General features: G+C 44.4%; 1 protein-coding gene across 2 annotated transcripts in view; it reads right to left on the bottom strand.

The window, feature by feature from the left end:
• The window catches only part of TFCP2 (transcription factor CP2), an 82593-nt gene that overhangs the window by 18514 nt on the left and 36579 nt on the right, over positions 1-27500 (bottom strand). For both annotated transcript variants that reach the window (XM_073576740.1, XM_073576739.1), the window contains exons 7-10: positions 10404-10514; positions 9582-9670; positions 5505-5580; positions 1794-1887 (exon numbers count right to left, since the gene is read on the bottom strand). In XM_073576740.1, the coding sequence (XP_073432841.1) occupies positions 1794-1887; positions 5505-5580; positions 9582-9670; positions 10404-10514 (370 nt within the window). The remainder of the gene's footprint in view (positions 1-1793; positions 1888-5504; positions 5581-9581; positions 9671-10403; positions 10515-27500) is intronic.

Genomic DNA, 27500 nt, shown 5'->3' with positions numbered 1-27500 from the left:
AGATTTTTCAAATCTCTCTATGCTGATAATGTAATCTGCAGAATTTTCAATTCTGGGTGGAAAAGCCGCAGTGTGAACAAGCCCTCATCGAAAAAAGTTATTGATGTTTGCTGATGACAAATCATACAACTTCCCAAATATCTGCATCGCAGGACCTAATTCAGATTTTGGTTGGTGGGAGATAGGTGCGCATGGCCAGCAGAGCAATAATTGTGCCATGTTGGTGAATACCAATACACATCTGGGACATATTCAAGTATATAATCCTCCATGCTTATAGCACAGAAGGCCCTCAAGCTCCAGAAGATAGCTCAGACATTCACTGCAGGAGAGCCTCTGACCATGGATAGAGGGCTAAACTTGGGCAAAAGCGGATTTTTTTCCCCTAAACTGCAAATAATTTCTCAATTCAGGAAAACTGTAGCGCACATGAAGGGGTATGCGGTAAATCACCAATGTCTTCCTATACCTAGCTTTACTTGCCTCTATAAAAGTGGCCACACAGTCATGTAGGAAACTTCTGGAAGCAAAGTAAAATGATAATTTTCTGCAGAACAGAACAATATCTCTGCAGCAAAAATGATATTAATCAGCCAACCTATGCCTGATCGGGGATTTTCACAAAAATATAAAAATAAAGTGCCGTACTTTGTGAAGCTTAACACAGTAATTAAACAAGATAATATAAAGTCTAGAAGTGTAGAAAGAGATTTGGTTGGATCTGCTAAGCTGGATAGCTCTGTAATTCTGTATACTTCTAAGGCTGCATTCACACATCTGCGGTATATAGACTGCAGTGCACAGCGTGGCCGCACGTCTCCTGACCCAGACTTGGCTGCCTTATATATGCCTATGAGGCTGTAGAGTTCAGGTTGGGAGACCCATGGCTGGTCCGTGAACTACGGGCTTTGACGCGCGGATGGATGAGTGCAGTGTCGGTGAAGAAGCTGAGCACAGAAAAAAAAACAGCTGTCGCAATATTAGGGAAAACCTTTTGAAGACAATAAGGTTATACAGGAGCAAAAGTAGACATGCTAAATATGCAGGTGTCCACTGGATGCTGGCTTTTAAGAGAAGTGCTAGAAAATTTACAGAGCACAGGAAAAAAAATATTTACTTATCTTTTAATATACTTGTCCAACAATATTTAATATCTATCCGAACACGTTTGCATTCTCTCTTTAGGAGAAGTGCACCACTTTCAATGGGGGTCCTCACATGAACACTGCAGCCAGTCAGTGTGTCTTGCACTCATACAACTTGTGAACGCTGCAGGCGATCAATGTCCACTGATTGGCCACAACACTCATAAGATGCCCCTAATCAGTGGACGCTAATCTGCTTTAGCTTGGCTGGCTGTGACCTATCGTGAGGGCCAATGTGTAGATCATAGCAGACAGATAGGGGCCGCAATGCCCATAGGGAAGGGGCGTATCAATATTACTTTATATTTTTTCACATCATTGAGTCCATTAATAATCGTCCAGTAGTGGATATATATTTATTCTATCTATATATAATCCCCATATAAAGAACCAGCATCTGCTTAACATTAAGCCATGACGTACAGGAGCCGCTTCTGGTTACTGTGTAGAGCACCTCCAGCTTGAGGATCAGTTCAGTATTTGCCCTTCCACCCCCCATGAAGTAGCTTTTTTGTGCTCAGCCTTTTTCACCCATATGGGACAGAAGTATACACAAGTGTGTGGAGCTGGTGAGGAAGAGAAAGTAGGTTGCAGGTTGAGGGAATGTGAAACAGCACTGCATTAACACTTTTCCTCCTAGGGAGTTACCTGAGAAATTTGTGAATAGCCGCGAGAATGCAGCAAATCTATTTCTATGTAGCCACTGTTGTGCCTCCTGAGGGGTTGATGTAGGCAAGAGGTTCTACAAGAGAAATGCATAAAGAGAGCTCCACAAAACTCCATTCTATACATTATGTAACAAATCAGTGTCTCACTGAGAAGGGCATTTCCTCTTCTAGAAGACTGTTTAACCTGCAATGAGGTTCTTGTGTGTGCGCCGTCACACCTTCATTGGTTCTCGCTAAATGTCATATGCAAAATGTGTCCATTAATCCATATTAGTATATATACACACACAGGGGAGCAAACCAAAAACCCACCAGCCCTAAACAATGCACGTGTGGTAAAGGCCAAGTATGCAGATACACACCTTCTGGATATGTGCCTGCTTCTCGGGAAAGATTCTGCCTACACGGCAGACAGCACTTCTTCTTACACATGAACGGTACTAGGGCAGGAGGACAGCCGATTTGCTCATTAAGTAATGCCTGTTCACTGAGCAAGTGTCAGACCTTTAATAAAGCCAGCCTCGGCCATATGAAAGAACCGCTGCCGATTTTACCTGTGGATTCGCACAGATAAAATCCACAGAGGAACACCGTAAAAAGCAAACTAATGAGATGTTACAGGACTTTCCCATGCAGAATCTGTCCCCGCAGTGCAGGCTTTACCATCTGCAGCATGCCAGTTACGTCAAATTTTGTCATGGACTTTAATAACTAAATAATATACAGACAAATCTGAAAGTAATATAGTGCTGCGGATTACCTGCAATACGAAGCAAGAGCTGCAGGTGTGTGTAGGAAACAATGAACCCCACTCCCCCTCCCCAGGAGATCTGTCTAGCAGATTCCTGCAGAAATAGTCTGCAGCATATCCGACACATGTGGTCCCCATAAAAGTTATACACTACTTATACAGAACTGTAATTTAGCCATAAAATGGACCTTAACCCAAATGAGCGATAATGCAACAAACACATACTGCAATATAGTGTGTGCCTACAAATGTGTAAAGGTGGATGGGCAGCATTACAGTCTCTCACTCATAAGATAGGCTTCCCACAATAGGAACTTCTTTGGGGGAAAACTCAACCGAACATTTAAAACTAAAATCATTTAAATAAAAAAGTTTTAAAATAAATTAGATAAAGGCTTGAAAATAATTAAAAAGGACCTTACAATACATTTTTCATGTTGACCTGGTCACACAATGCAACAGTGGCAGCAGAGTGGAATAATTTAATTTACTTTCGCCCTTCCATGGCAGAGATATTAACAAGCAAAGTATTTGACACCTAGTAAGTTAACACCCATTTGGGCTTAAGAGTTCAGACAGTATTCACAAAGGGTGAGGGCAATTCTCCCTGTATGATTCAGACCAATCACAAACAAGTAGCAACACAGAAGAAATAGAAGCAGAACAGGTTTCTCAGTGTGTGAGATGCAACTTGTACTCGCTCTGTAGGGAGAGCAGAGTGTCCCTACATTGCAGAGCAAGTATTATTGCTTGAGCGCAGCAGACATGAATGTGATTACATCTCACACACTAAGGAAACACGCTCTAAGCTATAGGTGTGCTCTTTTTCTGCTGTGTTGCTCCATGCCTATGATTGGTCAGAATCATACAGGGAGAAGAAATACACACCTTCAGTTGAAAACCCTCTGCCGACACCCACTTGGGCTCAACAAAGGCCAACTCATTAGGTGACAAATACTTTGACAGCTAATAACTCTGCAACGGAGTGGGTAAAAAGAAAAAAAAAAAAAAAGTTTTATTTCGGTATTCACCAACTATTACATACAGTGTCTAATTCAACATGAAAAATATGGTGAAATGGAGTGAAATCTACGTTAAATGGAGTAGACAGCGATTTGTCCACTGGTTTGATACACTAAGAAACCACTTCCATTTTCTCCAATACTCTATAGATTGTAAGCTTGTGGGGGCAGGGTTTTCTCCCCCTTTTTTTTTTTTTTTTTTTAACTAGTTTACTATATATCGCTTTCCAATGAAGAAAACACCGGGGAAATAATGTTGCTTAATAATGAATATTTTTGTTAAAGCATCAGCAGACAGACATGTCTGTTCAGAACTATTCTGGGAAGCCACCCTTCCAATTCAACTCACAGTCCGATCGTAATGGATCCTTCCTCACTAGTCTAAGGCTAGTTTCACACTAGCGTTTGAGCGCAGCGACGGCCTGCGCACGGCTGCTAAGCCCCGCCCCCGCCGGTAGCTCCACCTACCGGCGCATGACGCTGCATGCGCCCTGCGTCCCCTATCTTTATCACTGGGGGCGCAGGCCGTGCGCAGTATGCGTTTGGCGGCGCATGCGCCTTTCTGACGGTGCGCCGACCTGCGCCAAACGCAACCTGCTGCAGTTTGGTTGCGCCGGCGCACCGTCAAAAAGGCACATGCGCCGCCAAACGCATACTGTGCACGGCCTGCGCCCCCAGTGATAAAGATAGGGGACGCAGGGAGCATGCAGCGTCATGCGCCGGTAGGCGGAGCTACCAGTGGAGGCGCGGCAGGGGGCGGGGCTTAGCGGCGGCCGTGCGCAGGCCGTCGCTGCGCTCATAAACGCTAGTGTGAAACTAGCCTAAGACCGATGTCCCGTATCTGGGCCTCGCAAACTGTAAGGAATGGCCACAGGTCTCCTGATATGAACCTGGTAGCCTCATAGGCATATATGAGGCTGTTGAGTTTGGATCAGGAGACCTGCAGCCAGCATGTGCAAAGTAGTCTGTACTTGGACTGTGAAACAGGAATGTGTGAAACCGGTTTGACATTGTAATGTAATTCTATAAGACCTACACAATGGTGCTTCTAGACAAATTTGGTTCTTATGGCAAAGTGTGCTATTACAGATCTCATCAAAACTGTATTGCACCAACCATAGCTGCCATGTAACCGGGTGGCCATGGCACAATCTAAGGTCTAATCGTATATTAGACTTCAATCAAAAAAGTACAATAGTATAATCCAAAATATTTAATTTTTCTTTTCTCACATTAAAATTTAATTTACCAAAATAATACAGAGTCTGCCAATCTACACTGAAAGAGACATACCGGCTACAAAAATAAAGTGCTAGATGCAAAACTGAGTAAACTATCAATGTGCAAAAAGTACAAATTACTAATAAATTTCCTTCAAAATATCACAAATTAGTTGTTTAAATATAAGTAAAAATTACATTTCCTTCAATGAGGTGTCTATGATAGGTGCAGCGCACCTTAAATACAATAGGCCAGAAAACAAAAAGCAAATGGTACCACTATTCATGGCTTTATCACTATAAAGGTTAAATGACCAGTTATATATGTGAAGCCAGTGGGAAATACAGCTTTTAAATCACACCTAGTTTATACAGACATGGTTATGAAAGAAGGAAACTTACAAAAGAAGCCTCCTGATGAAGTAGCAACGAAATGTGCGTTGGGGTGACTGGATTCCCACTGGCTTCTTTTGTAAGTTGTGTCTCTCAGTGTAACTTGGCAGCCTCTGTATTATATTGGTAATTAAATTAAATTGTGATTATTAATAATAAAAATTAAGTATTTTTGATTATACTCTTGTTCTTTTTTGATTGAAGTTTATGTTCTAATTGAGTTCTCTGTCCAAATAGGTGTGCGGGATTAAGTTGTGGGCATTTACCGTAAGTGAATACTAATCGAATATTAGTCAAATACGTACCTGAACAGGGGTTATCGGTGAACTTACATCAATGATGGGTGCCGGGGGCTCAGGTTGGTGATTTGGAGAACCATTACTGGAAAACAAGGAAGAAATTATCCTCATGGATCATTCAACCTAGATACAGTCTTCATATAAATTGGCTATACTCAAAAAATAAAACAGTACGAGCAGAAAACTACTTTATATTACAAAGTCACTGTCGTTTCAATGGTTCTATTGCCACCCAAAAACCACCCATACATTAGGCACTGTGGAATATTTGTCATAGAGGGAACATCCAGATGACCTCTCCTTCGAAGTCTTCAATATCAGATTAATGGGTGTTCCTGAGTATCAAACCCCCACCAATCCAGGTTGGTTCCCACAGCAGCTAGCACAGCGTATGGAGCAAGGACACCTCTGGTTCTGCAGCTCCGCTCACATTCACTTTAATGGGAGCTTTACGAAAGTCAGCTTATTTGTACGGCAGCTCACAAAGACTGACCTACTGCTCCCCTGTATATGTCGCTTGTAATGGTGACAATTTAACACAATTCGTATTAAGCCCCCGTCACACACAGCGAGATCACTGCTGAGTCGCAAGTTTTTTTTATTGCAACAGCAATCTCACCAGCGACATTGCTGCGTGTGACAGGTATCAGCGCCTGCCCCCCCGGGTATCACTGATCGTTCTGGAAAGCCTTTGGCATTTTTTGTGTTCGTTGGTCTCCCGCTGGCCAGCACGCATCGAGACCAGCGATCAGCGAGCTGGTATCCAAGATAAACCACAGGTTTCTAAGCACCTCGCGACAAAGAAATGCAAAATTAATGAAAAGCAATTTAATTTTACCAGATTCCATGAAGTGTAAGATGCATGTGGTCTGGTATGGCCGCTATATAGATGACTTTTTATTCTCAATCGATTACCTTTTTAAAAGGGGAATCTGATGGCATCTGCTCAAGACAAACTCGAGGGTTACCCTTTATAGACATTAAATTGTGTGAGCACTATAGCGAGCTGTAAAACCAGAGGGTCTGCAATTGTTATATCGTGATAACAACAGCTGTTGGTTATGAACATAGAAGGCCTTCTCCTGTTACTTTTCCTACACAGTTTTCTATGGAATATGCAACACTGTTAAGAAAAATGTCCCAATTCTTTTTGGCGACCCTGTATCCAAATCAGAATTGGACTGGGGGTGAGCTATGTACCCCACAGTGCTCACACTCGGCCAATTATCATTTTGTCTAGTTGTGGGGAAAAAAATTCATGGATTCCTACCTGGCTATAAACTAAAGGCTGCTTTACATGTGGGCACACAATTACTTCATCATTTATTTCATCCTGAAACACTGGGGTAAAACATCGCACCTACATGTTGAGGGAACTGAACGTGCGCGTCCTCAAAATAGAGAAGCTTACTGGATTATATACTATTGATCCCAGTGTATCTGAATACTTTATTGGACATAGTAGCTTTTTTGCTTTTGTTTTTACACCATTTGGGTCTCCACCACCACCCCTCTGCATGTTGATATTGTTGCCACACCTATGGTTTTAATTCTCTATATGTCTATTTTAATTGTTCCATGATGCACACCTGTCACTTACCTCCATTTAGTAGGGGAAACAGTGTTGCTGCTAGGAATGATCAATAAATTTAGCTTTTGCACTCCCCTATGCTCAGATTCATTAAGATTTTTATCAAACATTCCAATCTTAATGAAGGCTATGGTAGGGTAAAATACACTTAATTCATTAAAAGGGTTTGTTCGGCCTTAGGGTGCAAGTCTGCATTTACTATACAGTGGTGTGAACAAGTGTTTGCGCCCTCTATGATTTCCTAATATTTTGTATGTTTGTCACACTTAAATGTTTCAGATCACCAAACATATTTAAATATCTGGAAACGGTTATAAAAGCCATTTGTAAAGGTTTGGGACTCCAGCAAACCATAGTGAGAGCCATTTTCCACAAATGTTAAAAACATGGAACAGTGAAGAACCTTCCCAGGAGTCTCCGGCAGACCAAAGTTACCCCAAGAGCACACTGACAGCACATTTAAGAGGTCACAAAAGACCCCACAACAACATCCAAAGAACTTAAAGGCTTCATTTGCCTCAGTTAAGGTCAGTGTTCTTGACTCCACCATAAGAGGGAGACTGGGAAAAAATGGCCTGCATGGCAGAGTTCCAAGATGACAACCACTACTGAGCAATAAGAACATAAAGGCTCATTTCAGTTTTGCCAGAAAACATTTTGATGCTCCCCAAGACTTTTGGAAAAATAACCTGTAAACTGACGAGACAAAAGTTGAACTTTTTGGAAGGTGTATGTACCATTACATCTGGCGTAAAAGTAACGCATTTCATAAAAGGAACATCATAACAGTAAAATATGGTGGTGGTAGTGTGATGGTCTGGGGCTATTTTGTTGCTTCAGGAGCTAGAAGACTTGCTGTGGTAAATGGAACCATGAATTCTGCGGTCTACTGAAAAATCCTGAAGGAAAATATCCAACCATCTGTTCGTGACTAGAGATGAGCGAACATTGTCGGCTCCCCCTCCTTATTCGGCAAGCTATAGCGCTTACCAAAGAAGCTGCATCGGGTACCTGGATACCTGGAGCGTTCACGTTAATCAGCTGTTAAGCACCGCAGCTTCATGTGCTGCACCTGTATGACAGTCACAACACACAGGCTCTTCATCCATGTGTTGTGAAGTAAGCACTATAGCTTGCTGAATAAGGATGGAGCCGACGATGTTCCCTCATCTCTATTTGTGACCTTAAGCTGGACAGCACTTGGGTTGAGTAGCAGGACAATAACACAAAACAAACATTGTCCTGATACAAAAATGATATAAAACAGACCGGCAACTCCACCTCTAAATGACTTAAAAAAACAAAAACAAAATTAAGACTTAGGACTTTGACTAGACCACGCCAGACCTTAAAATCTGATTGAGCTGCAGTGGCATGACCTTAAAAGGGAGTTTCATGCTCAGAAACCCTCCAATATGGCTGAATTACAATAATTCTGCAAAGATGAGTGGCCAAAATTCCTCCAGAGTGTTGTAAAAGACTCATAGCCTGTTATCGCAAACGCTTGATTACTGCTGCCAAGGGTGGCCCAACCAGTTATTAAGTTTAGGGGGCAATCACTTTTTCATACAGTGCTCTGTCGGTTTGGATTTCTTTTTCCCTTAATAAGGGCCTTCATTTAAAAAGTACATTTTGTGTTACCTTTGTCTAATATTTAAATATGCTTGGTGATCTGAAACATTTAAGTGTGACAAACTAGTGCAAAAAAAATAGGAAATGAGGAAGTGATGTATTTGACAGCAGATTTAAATCCTCACAGTGTGCACTGCGCACTAAGGATTCTCCGGTGCCAGTGGTCCATAAACATGCAATTTGCATACATGCAGTCATGTGCCAACTAGACAGGCACAGCTTCCCTCAAACCAAGTGTATTGAGCGAGGATGGACAAATCTAGTCGGACTGTGACCAGGTATGCAAATTGCAAGCTTGCGATCGCAACTGCTTGCTGCCGGCGCATTGTGAGGATTCACAAGTCAGTCACTAAGGCTAGAGGTGCACAACAATTAATGAGGGAGGTACACTTCATCAGAAATTTCACTCTAGTCAAGGACTAGAGTAACATTTGTGGCATAAGTTACAGCAGTAAAACGGTGTTAACTAAAGATGAATTTGCTGGGCGACACTAAAGTGGAAACGCCAAAAGTAGCAACATTTTTTGCATCTCCACATTACCAAAAACTTTGCAACTTTTTAAAGTATTTTATGATACAAAACTGGAGTAAAAATAGATAGGGTCCTGTTTCTTTTAAGAGCTCTGTGCTCTAGTGCAAAATGTGGAACTGTACACTGTGTCTTATGATGGTGCACCGTTACACTTTTAAAGGAGAAATGATTCAAGACAAACTTTGAAAGGATATCTGCAACACTGAGCACAGCTCTGATCCTGCGCGTTCTTCTACTCCAGGCTGTGGCTCTGGATGACGCTGTGAATTAACATTTTCAAGGACAGATGCATTAGTCATATGTAGAATGGAAGAAGGAGAAAACTTACCCTTCACTAATTGTAAAACTATTGTGTGAACTGTTGAATCCGGGGGAGGGAGCATTTGGGACATATGTGATCTCAGGCCACGGTGAGCACTGTAAAAAAACAAAGATCCAGTACAAATCATCACAACTGCAGCTATGGAGTCATCTGCAGCCATTCAACCAGAACCTTCGTTGTGTACTTCCAGAGACATGTATTCTCTGGAAGTACACACTGTTCACGCTACATGACAAAAAGCAGAGATCCTGAAAATCATGAAAAATTAATAGAGAAAGGATGCTGAAACATTGTAAATACAATTTTAGGGCAAGTTCACACTGGGCGTTTTTGCTGCTTTTTTTTTCTGCAGCAAAACCTGATTTACTGGCAGGAAAGAAGCTGGGGCAAAAACGCAGGTTTAGGTGAATTTTTTTGTGCCTCTTTGTCCATGCTAATGTCCGTGACCTTTCTGCATAAAAAACGCTGCAAATAATGATACCTGCGTTTCTGCTGCATTTTTTCAACAACCAATCAAGCCAATTGGTGATAAATGCTGCAAAAACGCTGAAAGAAGTGACAGGCTCTATGTCCAAAAAAAAAAAAAAAAGCAGCAAAGCAAAAAATCCTGATGACACAAGAAACCAATGTGTGTGCATGAGATTTCTGAAATCTCATAGGCTTTTCTGGTACTGTAAAAAGCAGATGAAAGTTAGCATTAAAAAACAGCAAAAACACCCAGTGTGAACAAACCCTTAATGTCTATGGCTGCTGAGATAAATTTAGGTGCTAGAATTAAACAGTGGCAATTTAACAACTGTATAGGAAACATTGCAACAATCTTTTCACCTCAGTTAAAATGGTGGTCTCATAGGAAGGCTGATATTTCTCCTTCTCTTGTGGCGTTCGCTTTTCCATCTTTTCCCGGTCTGTTTTCTGTTTTCGGTCTGCTCCTTTAGGCTACAAATGTATTAAAAACACAAAATACTGCTTTACTGCTGTCTAATTCTACATTACAGTGATGCTATTCCGCAGATGGGCAATCCAGAACACTGACTTTTTCTGGAAGTTAGTGTAACCATTCGGGTTCGGCAGCCCAAAATAAAGCTTTCAGCGCAATTTATCAAGAAGCACGTCCGAACTCATCACAGCCATGTCAAATATTGGAATAGTTGTGCTTTGCCGCCGAGTATGTTACAAAAAAGAACAAAGAAAAAACAAAAAAAACCTGGGGTTCCCTCTATTTCTAACAACAAGCCCAGGTAAAATAGGCAACTGTCTGCTTTACCTGCACTTGTAATCAAAAATAAGAGGGGGACCCCCACGTCTTTTGAAATTAATTTTACAAAAAAAAAAACGGTGTTGGGTCCCCTTTATTTTTGATAACCAGCCAAGTATAAGCAGATAGCCGGGGGGCGGCTATTTCTCTGGTTGTGGAGGTCCATGGATATGTAGACCTCCCAAGTCGAAAAATAGCAGCCCACAGCTGCCCCAGAAAAGGCACATCCATTAGATGTCCCAATTCTGGCGCTTTGCCTGTCTCTTTCCCCTTGCTCTGGTGCGTTGGCAAGTGGGTAATGGTTTTGGGGTTGATGTCAGCTGTGTAATGTCCACTGACATCAAGCCATGGGGTTAGTAGTAATGGTCATAAGCAAACACACACACATCCTCCCCGATCCTCTTTTACCCTTTAAAAAAAATAATTCAAAAGGGGTAAGCTGTAAATTAATCCCACGACACCTCCCGTCTCTGCTACATCCGGAGGCAGTGCTGAGTGGTGACATCAGTAATGTGACCTCAGCACGGTACTGGAACACAGTGTGTCAAGAGTTGACGTCCGTAAGGTTATCAAAGGAACAAAAGGGTAAAAGGGCAATTGTCAGGGAGTGGTTTTTTTTTACAATTAAAGGGCTTTTCTCTGTGTGTGTGTTTCTGATAGACACCTCTCCATTACTATCTCCTAGGCTTGATATCAGCGGACATTACAAAGCTGACATCAAACCCAAAAACATTACCCTGCTTTTGAAAGCACCAGGGCAAGCAGGAAAATGGAAGCTATGAGCCAGAATTGGCGCATCTAATGATACACCATTTCTGGGGAGTCTTAGTGCTGGTGTTATTAGTCTGGGAGGGGGGCAAAATCCATGGCCCCTTCCCAGCCTATTAATATCAGCCTGAATCTGTCTGCTTAGCCTTTGTGAGATGATATTAAAAGACTGGGAAGCTTTATCGATATTGGCCTTTTCCCCAGAATAGCAAGAACAGCCCCTAGATGAGTATTAAAAGTAACGGGGACCCCACACCATGTTTTTCTATTCTTTATTAGCTAAATACATGTACAGTAAGCTACACATACTGCACTAGTTATATATCTCACTGACATATTTCTTATTATGCACAGGGCCTAGTTGCTGAATACTATCAGTGTCACCTGCTCTTGCTTGCCATCAGTGAGACCAGGCGACGATGACAGTAGTATGAATTAGCCGACGCCAAACCTTTTCACCGCCAGTCAGAGCCGATGGCTCACCAGCTGTCCTTTGTGACAGCGCGGGAACCTGCTATGGTCCGTGATACTCAAAGTTACTGCCAGTCAGAGCCGATGTTTCCCATGGTGTCACACAGAGGACAGCATGGGAATCACTGGATGTTTGAGCCCCCTTTCACTTGAATGGGGTTCAGTTTCAAGTTCAGGTACCCAAATCAAACTTTTTTTTTTTTTTTATAAAGTTCAGCTGCACCTGACGGACTGAAACATCCACGGTCATTGATATTCTGAAGGAGCAGAATGTGACAAGGGCAAGAGTCATGTGGGACATTCACATATTTCATGGAATAAATTAGTATGTAGCAACAGGCAAGTGAATAAAAATCTTATTTCATGTAATTATACTTGACTGACAGGCCAAAAATTATATTTTGGCACTAGCAGATATACATCTTAGCAGCCCAGGACAACTACTCCTCTCGCCCCTCCTCCCCCCATACTCTAAGCTTGGGAGCAGGGAGTAAATCTATGCCAGAATTTTCTTCCATGAGAACTAAGGGGCAAAGTTTCTCCTTGTGTAGAGTGTCTAGAAGTTTAATGCCACCTATTGGAAGTAGCGATCCTAGGTGTCATTATCGACCTTTTAACCTAACATTGGTATTGCAGGCAAGTCATGTCACTCTCCAGAAGAAGCCTCTCATACAGCCAAATCAGATCACTTGATTTGCACTTAGGAGGCACAAAACCCCAAAACACTGTCTGCAAATTGAGATTCTGGTTTGGCTTTTAACCAAAGTCATATGGGAAAGCTAGTTAAAGGGTGGAAATTGACTTTTAGGATCCCTATATTCAATAGCTGGTACTAGAGCTCTAGTCCTCTTCATCTCTGAAGAGACAATTTGTATATTTAATCTTCCATGAGAAGAAAAAAAAAAAAAAGGATTAGGCATGTTGAAATAGAAAATTCACAAACCTTTCCTTCCCCTGTTATTTTCCATTAGGCTAGCGTTAGGACATCCCAAAACATTAACAACTGGAAGGTTGCAGTTCAGCTTATGGGTATGGACACCTAAAACTGGGAATGGAGAACCATTTTTGAGACTCATTGTATGCACTTGTTTACAATGTATATTATGTGCTTCCCTTCCAAATGACGAGGTCTTATTTTAGTAGCGAGTGAAAGAAACATTATAATTTCAATCCCAAGAAGAAAACAAAAACAAAAATGGGTATATCTCCTACAGCAGGCGTCCCTAACCTGCAGTTTGTCTCGCTTGCCTGTGATGTGTGGCCCATGGCTGTCTGCCAGCTTGGTGCATTAGCACCAGGTGTAGTAAAACCTTATTAACAGTAGATCTCCAGATGGCGACTTGGGTGTAGACCTGCACGGATGAGCAGATCTGAATGGGGGTGAGACAGGAAACATTGGAGCTCAGCATACTGCCTTGGTGTGATTTCAGTGGAAAAGCTTTGACTGTCATACAGGTAATAGGGGCTCTTGGTGCCACTACTGTGAGTGGGGCAGGAGCTGGATGTGGTTCTCAAAAGGCCAGAAAGGTTGGGGACCTCTGTCCAACAGCAAGGGGATGGTCCTATCCAGTCTCTAATATTAAAACTTTACCATGTGTCAAGCAACTTGAAACAACTGGACTAAGAAACACACACTTCCGTATAGCTACAAGGGCTGCTTCGAAAGCAAGGCCTTTTATTTCTGCGGACCTACAAACGTCAGAGATGTTGGTGGTGTTTTAAAAAAGGTTGAACCTTGCCACTGATATCCTGTTAATTTCATTGCAGTCAGACAGATAGCATCTGAGTGTCAGTTTACCAAAATGGCACCTGACATAGATGGGCATACAAAACAAAAGTGCACCCAATGAGACCCACTGACGCTGGAAGGTTTATGGAGACAATATAGTGGATGTGAGGTTCACCGTGAGGAGGTGGGTGATGCACGTCAGCAGTGGTGAAAAACAAGCCAGGTCCCGGCGTCCTGCAGAACTCTCAAAATGAAGAGCTCTTTGATCAGCTCACCCGTACGAAATCGGTGGATTATGACCAGGGACCTGCTTGCAGAGCTTGGTGTTGTCTTTTATCTATTGAAAATGACGCTGGCAATGTTGGGTATTGCAAAACGTGCCAGGAAGGTCCAGCTGATGCTAAACAGGAACAGAAAGAGCATCGAATGCAAATCTGTCCGCACCGGACGGACCAGTGAGCGCACTGCACATTTGCCTTGATTGTCCTACCACATCCATCATATAGTCCGGATTTGGCGCCTTCAAACTTCCAACTCATTGGGCCAATGAAAGCTGGATTAGGTGGGGAACAACTCCCAGACAATAAAGCTGTCATCGCCAGTGTAAAAGAAATAGTGGCTTGCCTCTGCTGGTTCAGATTTTTACGAGCGCGGCATGCAGACTCTTGTTCAGCGTTGGCGAAAACACTTTGTTGCTGAAATCTTACTCAACTGTCTGTAGTCATTTCCTTGTAAGAAAAAAGGAGGCATTAATTTTGGTTCAACCCTCATAGCCATACAATGGCTGTATCTGCGGTATGCACGGCACAATCTCTCCGGACATAAAATGATGGGGGAGGGAGTACAGCACCACAGTTATCACATTTGTCCGCTCAATGGTTAAAGCAGTTTCCAAAGCAGGTCCACGGTGCCAAAACAAGGTTATTTCTGAAGCAACCAAATTAACAGGCAAGCTTTACATTAATAACTCCAGCCAGCACACCTAATGAATTCCTCAAGGAACTGCGAACATTGCCCTTGACCCAAGGTCGCTCAAGCCCCACAAAAGAAATATTGTCGTCTTAAAATTAAGACTCTCACGCAGCAAGTCCTTAAAGGCATGCACACTTGTGTTACAGTCTTCTAGGAATGTGAAGTGAAAATATAATTACTACTACACAAGCTCAACTCGTGAATGTACTTGGCATGGCAGTATAAAAAATGAAAATTGACATTAAATGTAGTCCGTAAACATGTATAGTTTTTTTTTTTTTTTTTTTTTTTTTTTTTTTTTTTTTTTTTTTACACAAAATCTGTCACAGCCATTGGCGCTGAACCGCTGTGAACTAAAATTTACTTAACCTTCTGTTATACACTATCCTGATTATTCAATTTTTGCACTAGCATGAATCAAAGCCTGGCAACGATCTTAGCCCCACAGGCAGCATGAATCAGGGCCTGGCCACAATCGTAGTGCCACAGGCGGCATGAATCGGAGCCTGGCCACAACTGTAGCCAGGTAGATTTTCACTCTAAAACGCTCCAAGTGTTTCAGAGAAAAAAGTGCTGGGAGGAAGCCATCGGGGCCGCCTCTTCAAACTAACTTAATGACATTGGTCTTCCTATCGTGTACATATATAGAGATCTGTCTTTCACCTGCTGTAATAAGAAGCTGGCTTGGAGCCGCACCAGACAAGTCTGTTCTCTCCCTATTCCCCCGCCATCTTCCAAACCATAGCATTTCAGAGAAATACATACCTGGCTTCAATTGTGCAGCTGGGCTCCGATTCATGCTACCCGAGGTTTGGGCGGCATTAATAGTGACTGGTGACAGACTTAGCACTGTACTGTCTACATAACATACTCAAATCAGAATTTTATTCATTAAACAAAAACATATGAAACGTGAACCTAAACTTATCAATTGGACTTCACAACATGCGCCAAGTTTAAGAAAATGTTTATCTTAAACAGTTAGTGGCTAGATCCAGTCTCCCTCAAGCTTTTCCCAACATCCCTGTGATGGATGGAGCCCTCATTACCGCCAGTGAACAAGTGTACAGAGGTCTATATCACAGCAGATATGGGAGGTTAATATGGGATATGTTCACACAATCCAACTGACGCTCAAATGTATATTCGCCTATGTTCCCACAATGAGGTTTTGATGGTGCAGATTTTCTGCACCCATTAAGTAAAATATGTTACTTGCATTTTTTTAAAAAAATATGCAAAGTAAAAACTCACCAAAAAAATCATCTTGGGAACATGGCCTTAAAGAGGTTTCTAATGTGGATTTTGAAGGAGATCTGCCTCAAAATCCAGTGTTGAGAAAAAATCCATGCCAACATACTCCAAGGATAGTTTCACACATCTGTCAACCACAGACTGTGCTTGGATGGCAAAAGCTATCCTCACCGGTGGGTCTCCTGACCTTAGCCAACTGCCTTGAAAGCATCAGGAAGAGAGCTCAATTCAGGAGACCCAGCAGTTGGGTTGGGTCTTCTGATCCAAGACCGTCACAGATGTGTCAACATTTTATGTATTCTCTTTACATGACTTTATAGGACACAGTACAAATATTAATCCCCTTAAGGCTGTGTTCACACACAGCGTTTTTTAAGCGGTTTTTACCGCGGTTTTCACTATAAAACCGCTAAAAATAAGCGCACAGTTATTTCTATGCATTTTGCACTTTTTGTGCACATTGATGCGTTTACCGCGAAAAAACCGCATCGCGGTAAAAAATGCAGCATGCTCATTAATTTTGCGGATTTTCCCCGTTTTAGGCCTCTTCCATGCGGTTTTAAACCGCTGCGGAAAAAAGCCGCATCAAAACTGTGCAAAAAACGCAAGCGGAAAAATAGGTGCGGTTTCTGGGAAGGGATTCAGGTTTTTGAGCAGAAAATTTCTGCAACGTGTGCACTTAGCCTAAGACTGCTTGTTTCTAAGCCCACTTGGGCAGTCATACATATACGAGTGATTGTCTTTATTCGGTCATTTACTCTTTTATTAAACATTATATATTATTATGAATTTATATAGCACCATTTATTCCATGGCGCTTTACATGTGGAAATAGGGATTTTTGTGTATTCACCGTAAAATCCTTTTCTCCGAGCCATTCATTGGGGGACAGAGACAATGGGTGTTATGCTGCTTGCCACTAGGAGGACACTAAGTAAACCAGAAAAAAGAGTTAACTCCTCCCCTGCAGTATACACCCTCTCGCTGGATGAGATATCTCCAGTTCAGTGAAAAAAGCAGTAGGAGCTTAAACAGTCAACAATAACCATAACTATGTCAAAACCTAAGAATGCTACAAATGAGCCAGTAGGCTAAACAGGGCGGGTGCTGTGACCCCCAATGAATGGCTCTGTGAAAAGGATTTTAAGGAGAGTACACAAAAATCCATATTTCTCCTACGCCTCATTGGGGGACACAGACAGTGGGACGTCCTAAAGCAGTCCCTGGGTGGGGAGCATACATCTGCTAATACCCCATGTACCACTGAGTCAACACTGAGGTACTGCCGATTGCAGGATGCGTCTGTCGAGAGCTGCATCCGCAGAGGCCTGAGAATGAATTTGGTAATGTTTTGTAAAAGTATGCAGACTGGACCAAGTCGCAGCCTTGCAGACCTGTTCTGCCGAGGCCTGTTGCCGAATGGCCCAAGAGGCGCCCACTGACCGGGTAGAGTGTGCCTTAATCCCCGCTGGGACAGGCATGTTCCTGACAGTAGGATTCCTGAATCGCTGAGCGAATCCACCTTGCTAGAGTTGCCTTTGAAGCGGCTAGACCCTTCCTATGCCCCTCTGGAAGTATGAACAGGGCATCTGACCTGCGGAAGGGAGCCGTCCGCGAGATGTACCGTCTCAGTGCCCTAACCACATCCAGGGTGTGGAGGGCCTTCTCAATGCGATGGACTGGTGCCGGACAAAAGGAAGGCAAAACATTTTCCTCGTTAAGATGGAAAGAGGAGACGACCTTGGGCAGGAAAGACGGGGACGTCCTGAGAACTACCTTGTCCTGATGAAATTTCAGGAACGGAGAGCGGCAGGACAGAGCTGCCAATTCCGAAACTCGTCTGATTGACGTAACTGCCACTAGAAAGACCACTTTCCAAGAGAGGACGGTCAATGACACGTCCTGCTGCGGTTCGAAAGGGACCTCCTGTAAGGCTCCGAGAACCAGGTTAAGGTCCCATGATTCCAATGGCCTTCTATAAGGAGGCGCCACATGGGAAACTCCTTGAATGAATGTCTTGACCTGAGGCTTGGTGGCAATTTTGCATTGGAAAAGCACCGACAAGGCAGAAACTTGGCCCTTGAGCGAGGTAAGCGCGAGGCCTGAGTTTAATCCGGATTGAAGGAACTCCAATATGGCCGGAATGGAAAACACCAGAGGGGATCGACCCATGATCCTTGCACCATGAAAAATTTTTTTCCAGGTGCGGTGAGGGATACGCCTGGACACAGGCTTCCTAGCACTAATCATGGCGGAAATCACGTCGTGAGAGAACCCAGCCTGTGCTAAAATCCAGGATTCAACGGCCACGCCGTCAAGGACAGGGCCCCGGAGTTCTGGTGGTAAATCGGGCCCTGAGAAAGCAGATTCGTGCGATCTTGAAGTCGCCAGGGGACGTCGGCGACTAGTTGTATTAGTTCTGCATACCAAGCTCGGCGCAGCCAATCTGGCTCGACTAGGATCACTGGTACACACTTCGCTCTGATCTTCTTGATGACCCTCGGAAGCAAGGGAAGAGGGGGAAAGATGTACGGGAGCCGGAACCAGTGCCATGGCAGAACTAGGGCATCCGCTCCGATGGCGCATGGATCGCGCGATCGGGCAATGAACTGAGACACCTTGTTGTTCAGTCTTGAGGCCATGAGGTCCACATCCGGAGTCCCCCAACGACGACAAATCTGCTGAAAGACTTCCGGATGAAGAGACCACTCTCCCAAGGCAATGCCTTGTCGACTGAGGAAATCTGCCGCCCAATTTTCTACGCCCGGGATGTAGATTGCTGAGATGGATGAATGGTTGGTCTCGGCCCAATGGAGGATGTGACTCACTTCGTGCATGGCCATCCTGCTCCGGGTACCTCCCTGGCGGTTGATATACGCTACAGCCGTGGCGTTGTCGGATTGGATCCTGATGGGGTGACCTGCGAGGAGATGGTGGAAACTCCGTAGCGCAAATCTGATCGCTCGTATCTCCAAAATGTTGATGGGGAGACGAGACACTCGGGGCGACCAACGACCCTGTGCCGTGTGGTGACGAAAGACCGCACCCCAGCCGAGAAGACTTGCGTCGGTGGTTACAACCAACCATCTTACTGGGAGAAAAGACCTCCCTTGATTCAAGGAGGACCTCAGTGTCCACCCGAGGACTTGCCTGATCCGCAGGGATAGAAGGATCTGACAGTCCAGGGAGAACGGGTTCTTGTCCCAAGCTAACAGCAACGCATGTTGTAAGGGACAGAGATGGAACTGCACAAATGGAACTGCTTCCATCGCAGCTTCCATTTTTCTGAGAACTCTCATGCTGAAACGAATGGAGTGAGAAGCTGGGCGGGAAGGAGTCCGCACTGCCTGTTGTAAGGCTTGCGTCTTTTCTGGAGGGAGAATGACCAACCCACGGAAAGATAATTCCTAAAAAGGAAATCTGTTGAGCCGGTTTCGGGGAAGACTTTGCAAAGTTTATTTTCCACCCCAGGTGCGAAAGTGTATTTACTGTTATCTCCACGGATTCCTTGCAGGCTGGAAGGGACGGACCCTTGATGAGCAGGTCGTCCAGATACGGAAACACCACTACTCCCCGAGAGTGGAGAATGGCCATGACAGCCGCCATGACCTTGGTAAAGACCCTGGGGGCAGTGGCGAGACCGAAGGGCAAGGCAACGAACTGGAAGTGTTCCTCGTGAATTGCAAAACGCAGGAACTGTTGGTGAGACGGGCAGATTGGAATGTGAAGATAAGCGTCCTTGATGTTGATGGATGCTAGGAACTCACCTTTTTCCATGGAAACAACAAATGATCGGAGAGATTCCATTCGGAATCGCCGAACCGTGACAAACTGATTTAACAGTTTGAGATCCAGAATGGGTCGCATTGTCCCTTCCTCCTTTGGAACCACTACCACAACTACTGTAACCAATCCTTCATTAGGTCTGGAACAAAAAGGGTATTTAGCCTGAGTAGACTTTTGCCTTGTGAACCGCTTATGCAGACAATCTCTATGTTTCTGGACAATTTCCTTAAAGTCCGGATGGCTGGTAAATAACCTGTGCACACGCTCGGTTTTCTTAAGTGAGATAGGATGTGCTGGAGCGGGAACATTATCCTCATCCAACTTCAGGATCCTGTTGACTGATTCTATAAGAGAATCAAGCGACTCCTGATCAGTTGGGGGATTCTGAGGGGCTGATGTGTCAGATTCGAATTCAGAGTCGTGCTCGCTGAGAACTCCAGGAGAGGGAGAGCGAGAGACAGGAGTCGCAGAGACACGAACGTAACTAGGGGACGCGTCATGGGTCCGCTTTCTAGAGACATGACCATCCCTTGACAGAGTACGGCCCCTGCTGGTGGACGGTTCCCGGCCGACGCCAGAGCCTTCCTCAGGGGGTAAGGACGCTGTCTGGGTTAGAGTGTCCTCCCGGAGGAAGAATATAGTCTGGGTCAGAGATTCCACTGACCGTGACAGGAGGCCCGTCAGCAGTGGAGGCGAGGGGCGAATGAGCGCAGGTCGGGTCGCAGTCCGTGCATAACGGATTAGTCTGTGCACTGGGTAGGGCAGACTTGCAAGTGGTACACACGGTAAAAAACGCTGTGTGCTTTTTAGCCGCCCGTTTAGCCTCCTTAGATTGAGACATAGCGCTCCTGAAAGGGTTAACGGCATAGTCTGCTGCAGGGAACGTGCCAGGAAGGGGTTAATCTTTAATCTGAGGGCAGATGCAGCTTACCCATGGTCCTGTGCTGGGTCCCACAGGAGGAATAGTGGTGGCCCTGCTGTGTCACCCGGTATCCGGCAGAATGCTCGCCTCACAGCTTCCAGCGCAGGGTGAGGAAAAGAATATGGCTCCCGAGATTATAATTGCGCGTCTCGTTGGGGATGAGAGGCGCCAGGCGAGGGGGTCGGCGATAATAGCGCGTGCGGCGCTATTCAAATTGCGGCCTAGTAGGCCGGAAAAGCCGGGGGCTAAATTTCTGAGCCTAACCGCGGTAGGCGCCGGTGGGCAGGGCAGCGCTATTAAAATTGCGGCCTAGCAGGCCGGAAAGCCGGGGGCTAAATGTTATTAGGGCTACCCGCGGTAGCGCCGCGGGTGGGGGCCGGTGCACCGCCACGGACGCTACGTCAGTGCTTCTCCCGGGAGCCAGGACCCGACCCCATACCTCAACTCCAGTGCTCGGTGCTGTCCGGCTATCCATGAAGGCTCTCATCTCCTGGGCTGATGTAGCAGTGCTGGAGGAGTTCTTAAAGGGGCCATGCTCAATCAATCCTCCCTTGATTGATTGAGCATGGCAAGAAAGTGAAAGAACTGGGAGCGCAGGTGGTCTTCTCTTCCATCCTCCCAGTGGATGGCCATGGAACAAGGAGGTGGAATAAGATTCTGCAGGTGAACAACTGGCTACGTCGATGGTGCCGTCAGCAACGATTTGGATTTCTGGATCACAGAGTGAATTACTTATACGATGGACTACTTGCTAGAGATGGGGTGCACCTTACGAAGACTGGAAAGCATGTATATGGAAGTCGCCTTGCTACACTTGTAAGGAGAGCTTTAAACTAGAACAACATGGGAAGGGAAGCAAAAGACCAGAAAAAGCCATACACCTGACAAATGCTATTGAGAACTCTGCTATTAGAAGTGGAAAGGAAGAACAAAGCCAAAAGAATCTAATTAATAAAAATATTGGAGAAAGAGAAACCAATCACAAACTAAAATGTTTCTATACTAATGCACAAAGCATGGGCGACAAACAAGGAGAATTGGAACTACTAACACAGGAAAAGAAATAGGATGTCATTGGAATCACTGAAACTTGGTGGGACAATACACATGATTGGAATACAAGACTAGAAGGATACAACTTATTTGCAAGAAACAGACTTGATAAACGAGGAGGGGGTGTCACATTGTATGTTAGAAACGTGTATATCTGCACAGAGATTGAAGCTTCAGAGACTGGGAGTTCTGTGGAAACGGTTTGGGTAAGAATACAAGGACAGAACAATGGAAAGGACACCATTGTAGGCATTTATTACAGGCCGCCTGTGCAAGCTGAAGATATGGATGAACTCTTTATGCATCAAATGGCCAAGTTCTCCAAAAAATATGACATAGTTGTCATGGGAGATTTCAACTATCCAGACATTTGTTGGGAATCTCTCTCAGGCAAAACTAACAGGTCAAGGAAATTCTTATCCTCTCGTGCTGACAACTTTATCTTCCAAAAGGTAGGGGAGAAAACAAGGGGAACTGCTACCTTGGATCTAATCCTTATAAACAGGGAGGAAATGGTTGAGGAGGTAAAAGTGGCTGGGACCCTAGGAGGTAGCGACCATGCTATTTTAGAATTTTGGATAACTAGAGGCGGAAGACCTGTGAAGACTCAGACGTCAAGGTTAGATTTCAGAAAGGCAGATTTTAAGGGATTCAGAAAGAGAATTGGAGGGATCCAATGGCTGGATATCCTTAAAGACAAAAATGTCCAGGAAGGATGGGAAATCTTGAAAAATGAAATTCTCAAAGCACAGTTGTTAACAATTCCGAAAAGAGGGAATAGGAAGCATTTAAAGAAACCAGGATGGATGAACACAGAACTTAAGCACATGCTAAAAAGGAAGAAAAAAATGTTTATAAAATGGAAAAGAGGGAGGCATATCTAAAGAAGAATATAATGCTGTCTGCAGAACCTGCAGGGCACAAATCAGATTAGCTAAAGCTGACAATGAATTGAGGCTTGCAAGAGATGTCAAAAGCAATAATAAAGGATTTTGGGGATATGTCAAAAGTAAAAGAAAAGTCAAAGATGATATAGGATTTTTACAGGATGAAAATGATGAAATGGTGAGACAGGATGTTGAGAAGGCTGAACTTTTAAATTCCTATTTTGCATCTGTTTTCTCTCAGAAAGGAAATGTAACATCAACTGTTATTCACTGTCCTACTAAGGGAATAGAAGAATCCAGGATATCTATAAACAGAAAGATAGTGAGGAAACACTTAGCTAACCTAAATGAATTCAAGTCTCCAGGTCCAGATGAATTACACCCCAGAGTACTGAAGGAGATAGCAGAAGAAATTTTTGAACCCCTCTCCATAATCTTTGAAAATTCTTGGAGAACAGGAGTGCCAGAAGACTGGAGAAGAGCAAATGTTGTTCCTATCTTCAAAAAAGGGGAAGAAGGTGGACCCAGGCAACTATAGGCCGGTGAGTCTGACTTCTATACCAGGAAAGATCTTTGAACAAATTATTAAACAACATGTATGTCAGTACCTGGATAAGAATGAAGTGATTAAACAGAGTCAGCATGGGTTTGTAACTAATAAGTCATGTCAGACTAACTTAATTTCCTTCTATGACAGTATCACTGATTGGGTGGATCAAGGAAATGCTGTAGATATAGTATATCTTGACTTCAGCAAAGCATTTGACAAAGTCTCTCATAAAATCCTTATTGAAAAAATGACTAAGTATGGAATGGACAAGGCAACTGTTAGGTGGATTCATAACTGGCTTAGTGATCGGACCCAAAGAGTGGTCGTAAATGGCTGCACATCCAGTTGGAAGAATGTCTCAAGTGGGGTACCACAGGGCTCTGTCCTGGGCCCTGTATTGTTCAACATCTTTATCAACGATTTAGATGAAGGAATTGAGGGTAAACTGATTAAATTTGCTGATGACACAAAGCTAGGAGGGATAGCTAATACTAGAGAAGAGAGAGGATTCAAAAAGATTTAAATAAACTGGAGAAGTGGGCAGCAACTAACAGAATGGTTTTTAACAGGGAGAAATGCAAAGTACTACATCTGGGCAATAAAAATGAAAAAAAGCATATACAGAATGGGAGGAATAGGGCTAAGTGACAGCACATGTGAAAAAGACTTGGGTATACTAATAGATCACAGACTGAATATGAGTCAACAGTGTGATGCAGCAGCAAAAAAGGCAAATGCAATTCTAGGATGTATTAACAGAAGCATACAGTCTAGATCACGTGAAGTCATTATTGCCCTCTACTCCTCTTTGGTCAGACCTCATCTGGAATATTGTGTCCAGTTTGGGAACCACATTTTAAAAAAAGACATCAACAAACTGGAGCAAGTTCAGAAAAGAGCAACCAGAATGGTGACCGGTCTGCAAACCCTGTCTTATGAGGAAAGGTTGCAGGATTTGGGAATGTTTAGTTTGCAAAAGAGAAGACTGAGTGGAGACTTAATAGCTGTCTACAAATATCTAAAGGGCTGTCACATTGTAGAAGGATCAACTTTATTCTCATTTGCACAAGGAAAGACTAGAAGCAATGGGATGAAACTGAATGGGAGGAGACAGATTAGATATTAGAAAAAACTTTTTGACAGTTAGAGTGATCAATGAGTGGAACAGGCTGCCACAAGAAGTGGTGAGTTCTCCTTCAATGGAAGTCTTCAAACAGAGGCTGGACAGACATCTGACTGGGATGATTTAGCGAATCCTGCTTTGAGCAGGGGGTTGGACCAGATGGCCCAGGAGGTCCCTTCCAACTCTACGATTCTATGATAGGGGGATGGAGAGCTATGGGGCTGATTCAGGGCCTACGTAAGCGCTGTCCAGGTCCATGGAATCCCGACTCCGGTCGTGAGGATCATCGCCAAAATCTTCTCCATTGCGCCTGCCCTCATATCCGTATGCTAGAGGAATCAGCCCCAAACGTCGCAGGAAAGTGTACGGAGAGGTATACCCCGCGTGCTTGACTGTTGTTGGTTCGGGGGAGAGCGGGCCGTAGAAAGGAACCGTCGCCCCCTTCACTCGGTTAATTAAAACATAAAAATTTACAGAAAAATCAAAAATAAAATAAAAACGGTGGGGTCTGAAATCAGACCCAAGTGCCTCCTACAGACACTAAGCATGAACTAGAGATATCTCAGGGGAGAGTAGAGAAGGAGATCTTGAGATGATCAAAGTTTGCGTGCGGGTAGGCACCGGGAGACCATGTCACAGATGTATGGAGGAGACAGATTGTGGATGGCTTTGTATGTCATGGTTAGGGTTTTGAATTGGAGCCTCTGGGCAATAGGAAGCCAGTGAAGGGCCTGGCATAGGGGGGAGGCTGGGGAATAGCGGGGAGACAGGTGGATTAGTCGGCCAGCAGAGTGTAGGGTTGACTGGAGTGGTGCCAGAGTGGTAGAGGGGAGGCCAGAGAGTAGGACGTTGCAGTAGTCGAGGCGGGAGATAAGAGCACTCACTAGTGTTTCTGTGGTTTCGTGGTTGAGGAATGAGCGGATCCGGGAAATATTTTTGAGTTTGAGGTGGCGAGGGCTTGGATATGTGGTTTGAAAGAGTGCAGAGTCGAGGATCACCCCGAGGCACCGAGCGTGCGGGGCTGTGGAAAGAGAGCAGCCATTGACACTGATGGATAGGTCTGGTGGAGGGGTAGAGTGAGATGGGGGAAAGATGATGAATTCTGTTTTGTCCATGTTCAGCTTGAGAAAGCGAGAAGAAAAGAAGGCTGAGATAGCAGACAGACATTGTGGGATTTCAGTCAGTAAGGAGGCGAGGTTGGGTCCAGATAGGTAGATCTGCGTGTCATCGGCGTAGAGGCGATACTGCAAACCGTGGGATTCTATGAGCTGTCCCAAGCCGAAGGTGTAGATGGAGAATATTAGGGGTCCTAGGACAGAGCCTCGAGGAACACCGACAGACAGGGGGCGAGGTGAGGAGGTGGTGTGTGAGAGGGAGACACTAAATGTTCGGTCTATTAGGTATGATGAGATCCAGGATAGGGACAAGTCTGTGATGCCAAGAGATGTGAGTTTGTAGCTCTGCGTGAGGGGGGCAGCCGAATCAAGTGTTGCTGTTATTGTGGTGTTGTACAAAGTGGCACCAGCATCTGTATCATGAAGGGAAGCTATGTCTGTAAGGGGGAGAAGGGAATCGGAGAGTGATTGTAAATTGAGGTGTTTGAGATTCCTGCGAGGGTGAGCAAGTTTATGGAGTGGGGGTTGTGCAGTAGGAGAGGAGAGGGAAGAGAATGTCAGTAGGTTGTGGTCAGATGGGGAGGGGTGAGTTATTGAGATTAGTTAACAAGTACATTTTACCAACAACTGGTGGATTTTGCCATACAACGCAGTTTGCCAAAAACTGCAGATTAACTCTACAGCACACCTCATTATGTTGCCAGTTTGCCATGGATTTCTTCCGTTGCAAAACAAAACCACAGCAGCATCAGTGCAAAAATCCGCAAGAAACCTGGATTTGAGGTGGATGTTTTCACGGTACATATGTACAGGGTATTGTGGTTTCTAGTGCAGTGTTGTGGGGTCTGGGATTCTTTCTACAGCTATTTGTGATCAAGGTAAGATCTTCAATGACTAACAGTGAAAGACAAACAAGATGACATCAAGCCAGTGGAAGACGGTGCGATGAGCTCTAAAGGCCCCATCACACACAGCAATCTCGCTAGCGAGATAGCGGATTTTGTGACGTCACAGCGATCTCACCAGCGAGATCGCTGTGTGTGACGGGGATCAGTGACCCCCTGCCGGGTATTGCTGATCGTGCACGGCTGTTTTTTGATCTTTGCTTTCCCGCAGGCCAGCGCACATCGCTGCCTGTGGCAGCGGGAGCCAACGATCAGCGATGCTCCCAGTGCTCTAAGCAGGCGCTGGTAACCAAGGTAAATACTGGGTTACTAAGCAGCGCGCGTCACTTAGTTACCCGATTTGTACCTTAGAAACCTGCGTGTTCGCAGCTTCTGGCGTAACTAAGTGACACGCGCCGCTTAGTATCCCGATATTTACCTTAGAGACCAGCGTTCTCGCTGGTGCAGCTGCCTGTTTGGCAGCTCACCAGCGATCATGTAGCGATGCACCAGCGATCCTGACAAAGTCGTATCGCTGTCGGGATTGCTGGTGCATCGTTTAGGGTAACGGGGCCTTTACACCTGTACGGGGCCACTGTTCTAAATATGTGATGGATAATAGTCAAATTACTACTATTTACTACAAGCCAGAAGTAGCTGAAGGTTCACAACTGGAGAACTTCCATTTACATGTAAATGAAGGGAAACCACCTGAGGCACAAAAAGCCCAAGATTGACATAAAGAGTCTTTGTGGGAGAATAGCAGTCAAACCAGTTGTGGCCCTGTACATGAGTGAAATTCCTAAAATAAGCTATTGTGTGCTTCTGGAATGAACAGAGATGATAATTGAGTATCAGAGTTTATAGGTGTAGGCCAAGGAGGCACAGCGTAATTTAGTTTTCTTTTTTCCTTTGACTACAAAAATTCACAGGGACCCACCCCACCTTTCAGCGAAATCATGCTAAGTCTTATCACTGACGTAACCCCTCTCCACCCTTTATTGCAGCAGAAACCCAAGATTATGTGCCCCCAAAGGCTGAATGTATGACCTGCATATACAGTATTACTGGTTTTTATTTTTCCAAAACTTGTCATTTGCAAAGCACAGTAGTGCTTCAGGTCCTCTACTACCCTAACCGGAAGCAGCACAGG

Source organism: Dendrobates tinctorius, unplaced genomic scaffold (assembly GCF_039654945.1).
Source record: "Dendrobates tinctorius isolate UK_male_01 unplaced genomic scaffold, ASM3965494v1 ptg000051l, whole genome shotgun sequence".
Lineage (NCBI taxonomy): Eukaryota > Metazoa > Chordata > Amphibia > Anura > Dendrobatidae > Dendrobates > Dendrobates tinctorius.
Note: the sequence above shows the minus strand (reverse complement) of the source record. Positions and strands in the feature narration are given on the sequence as shown.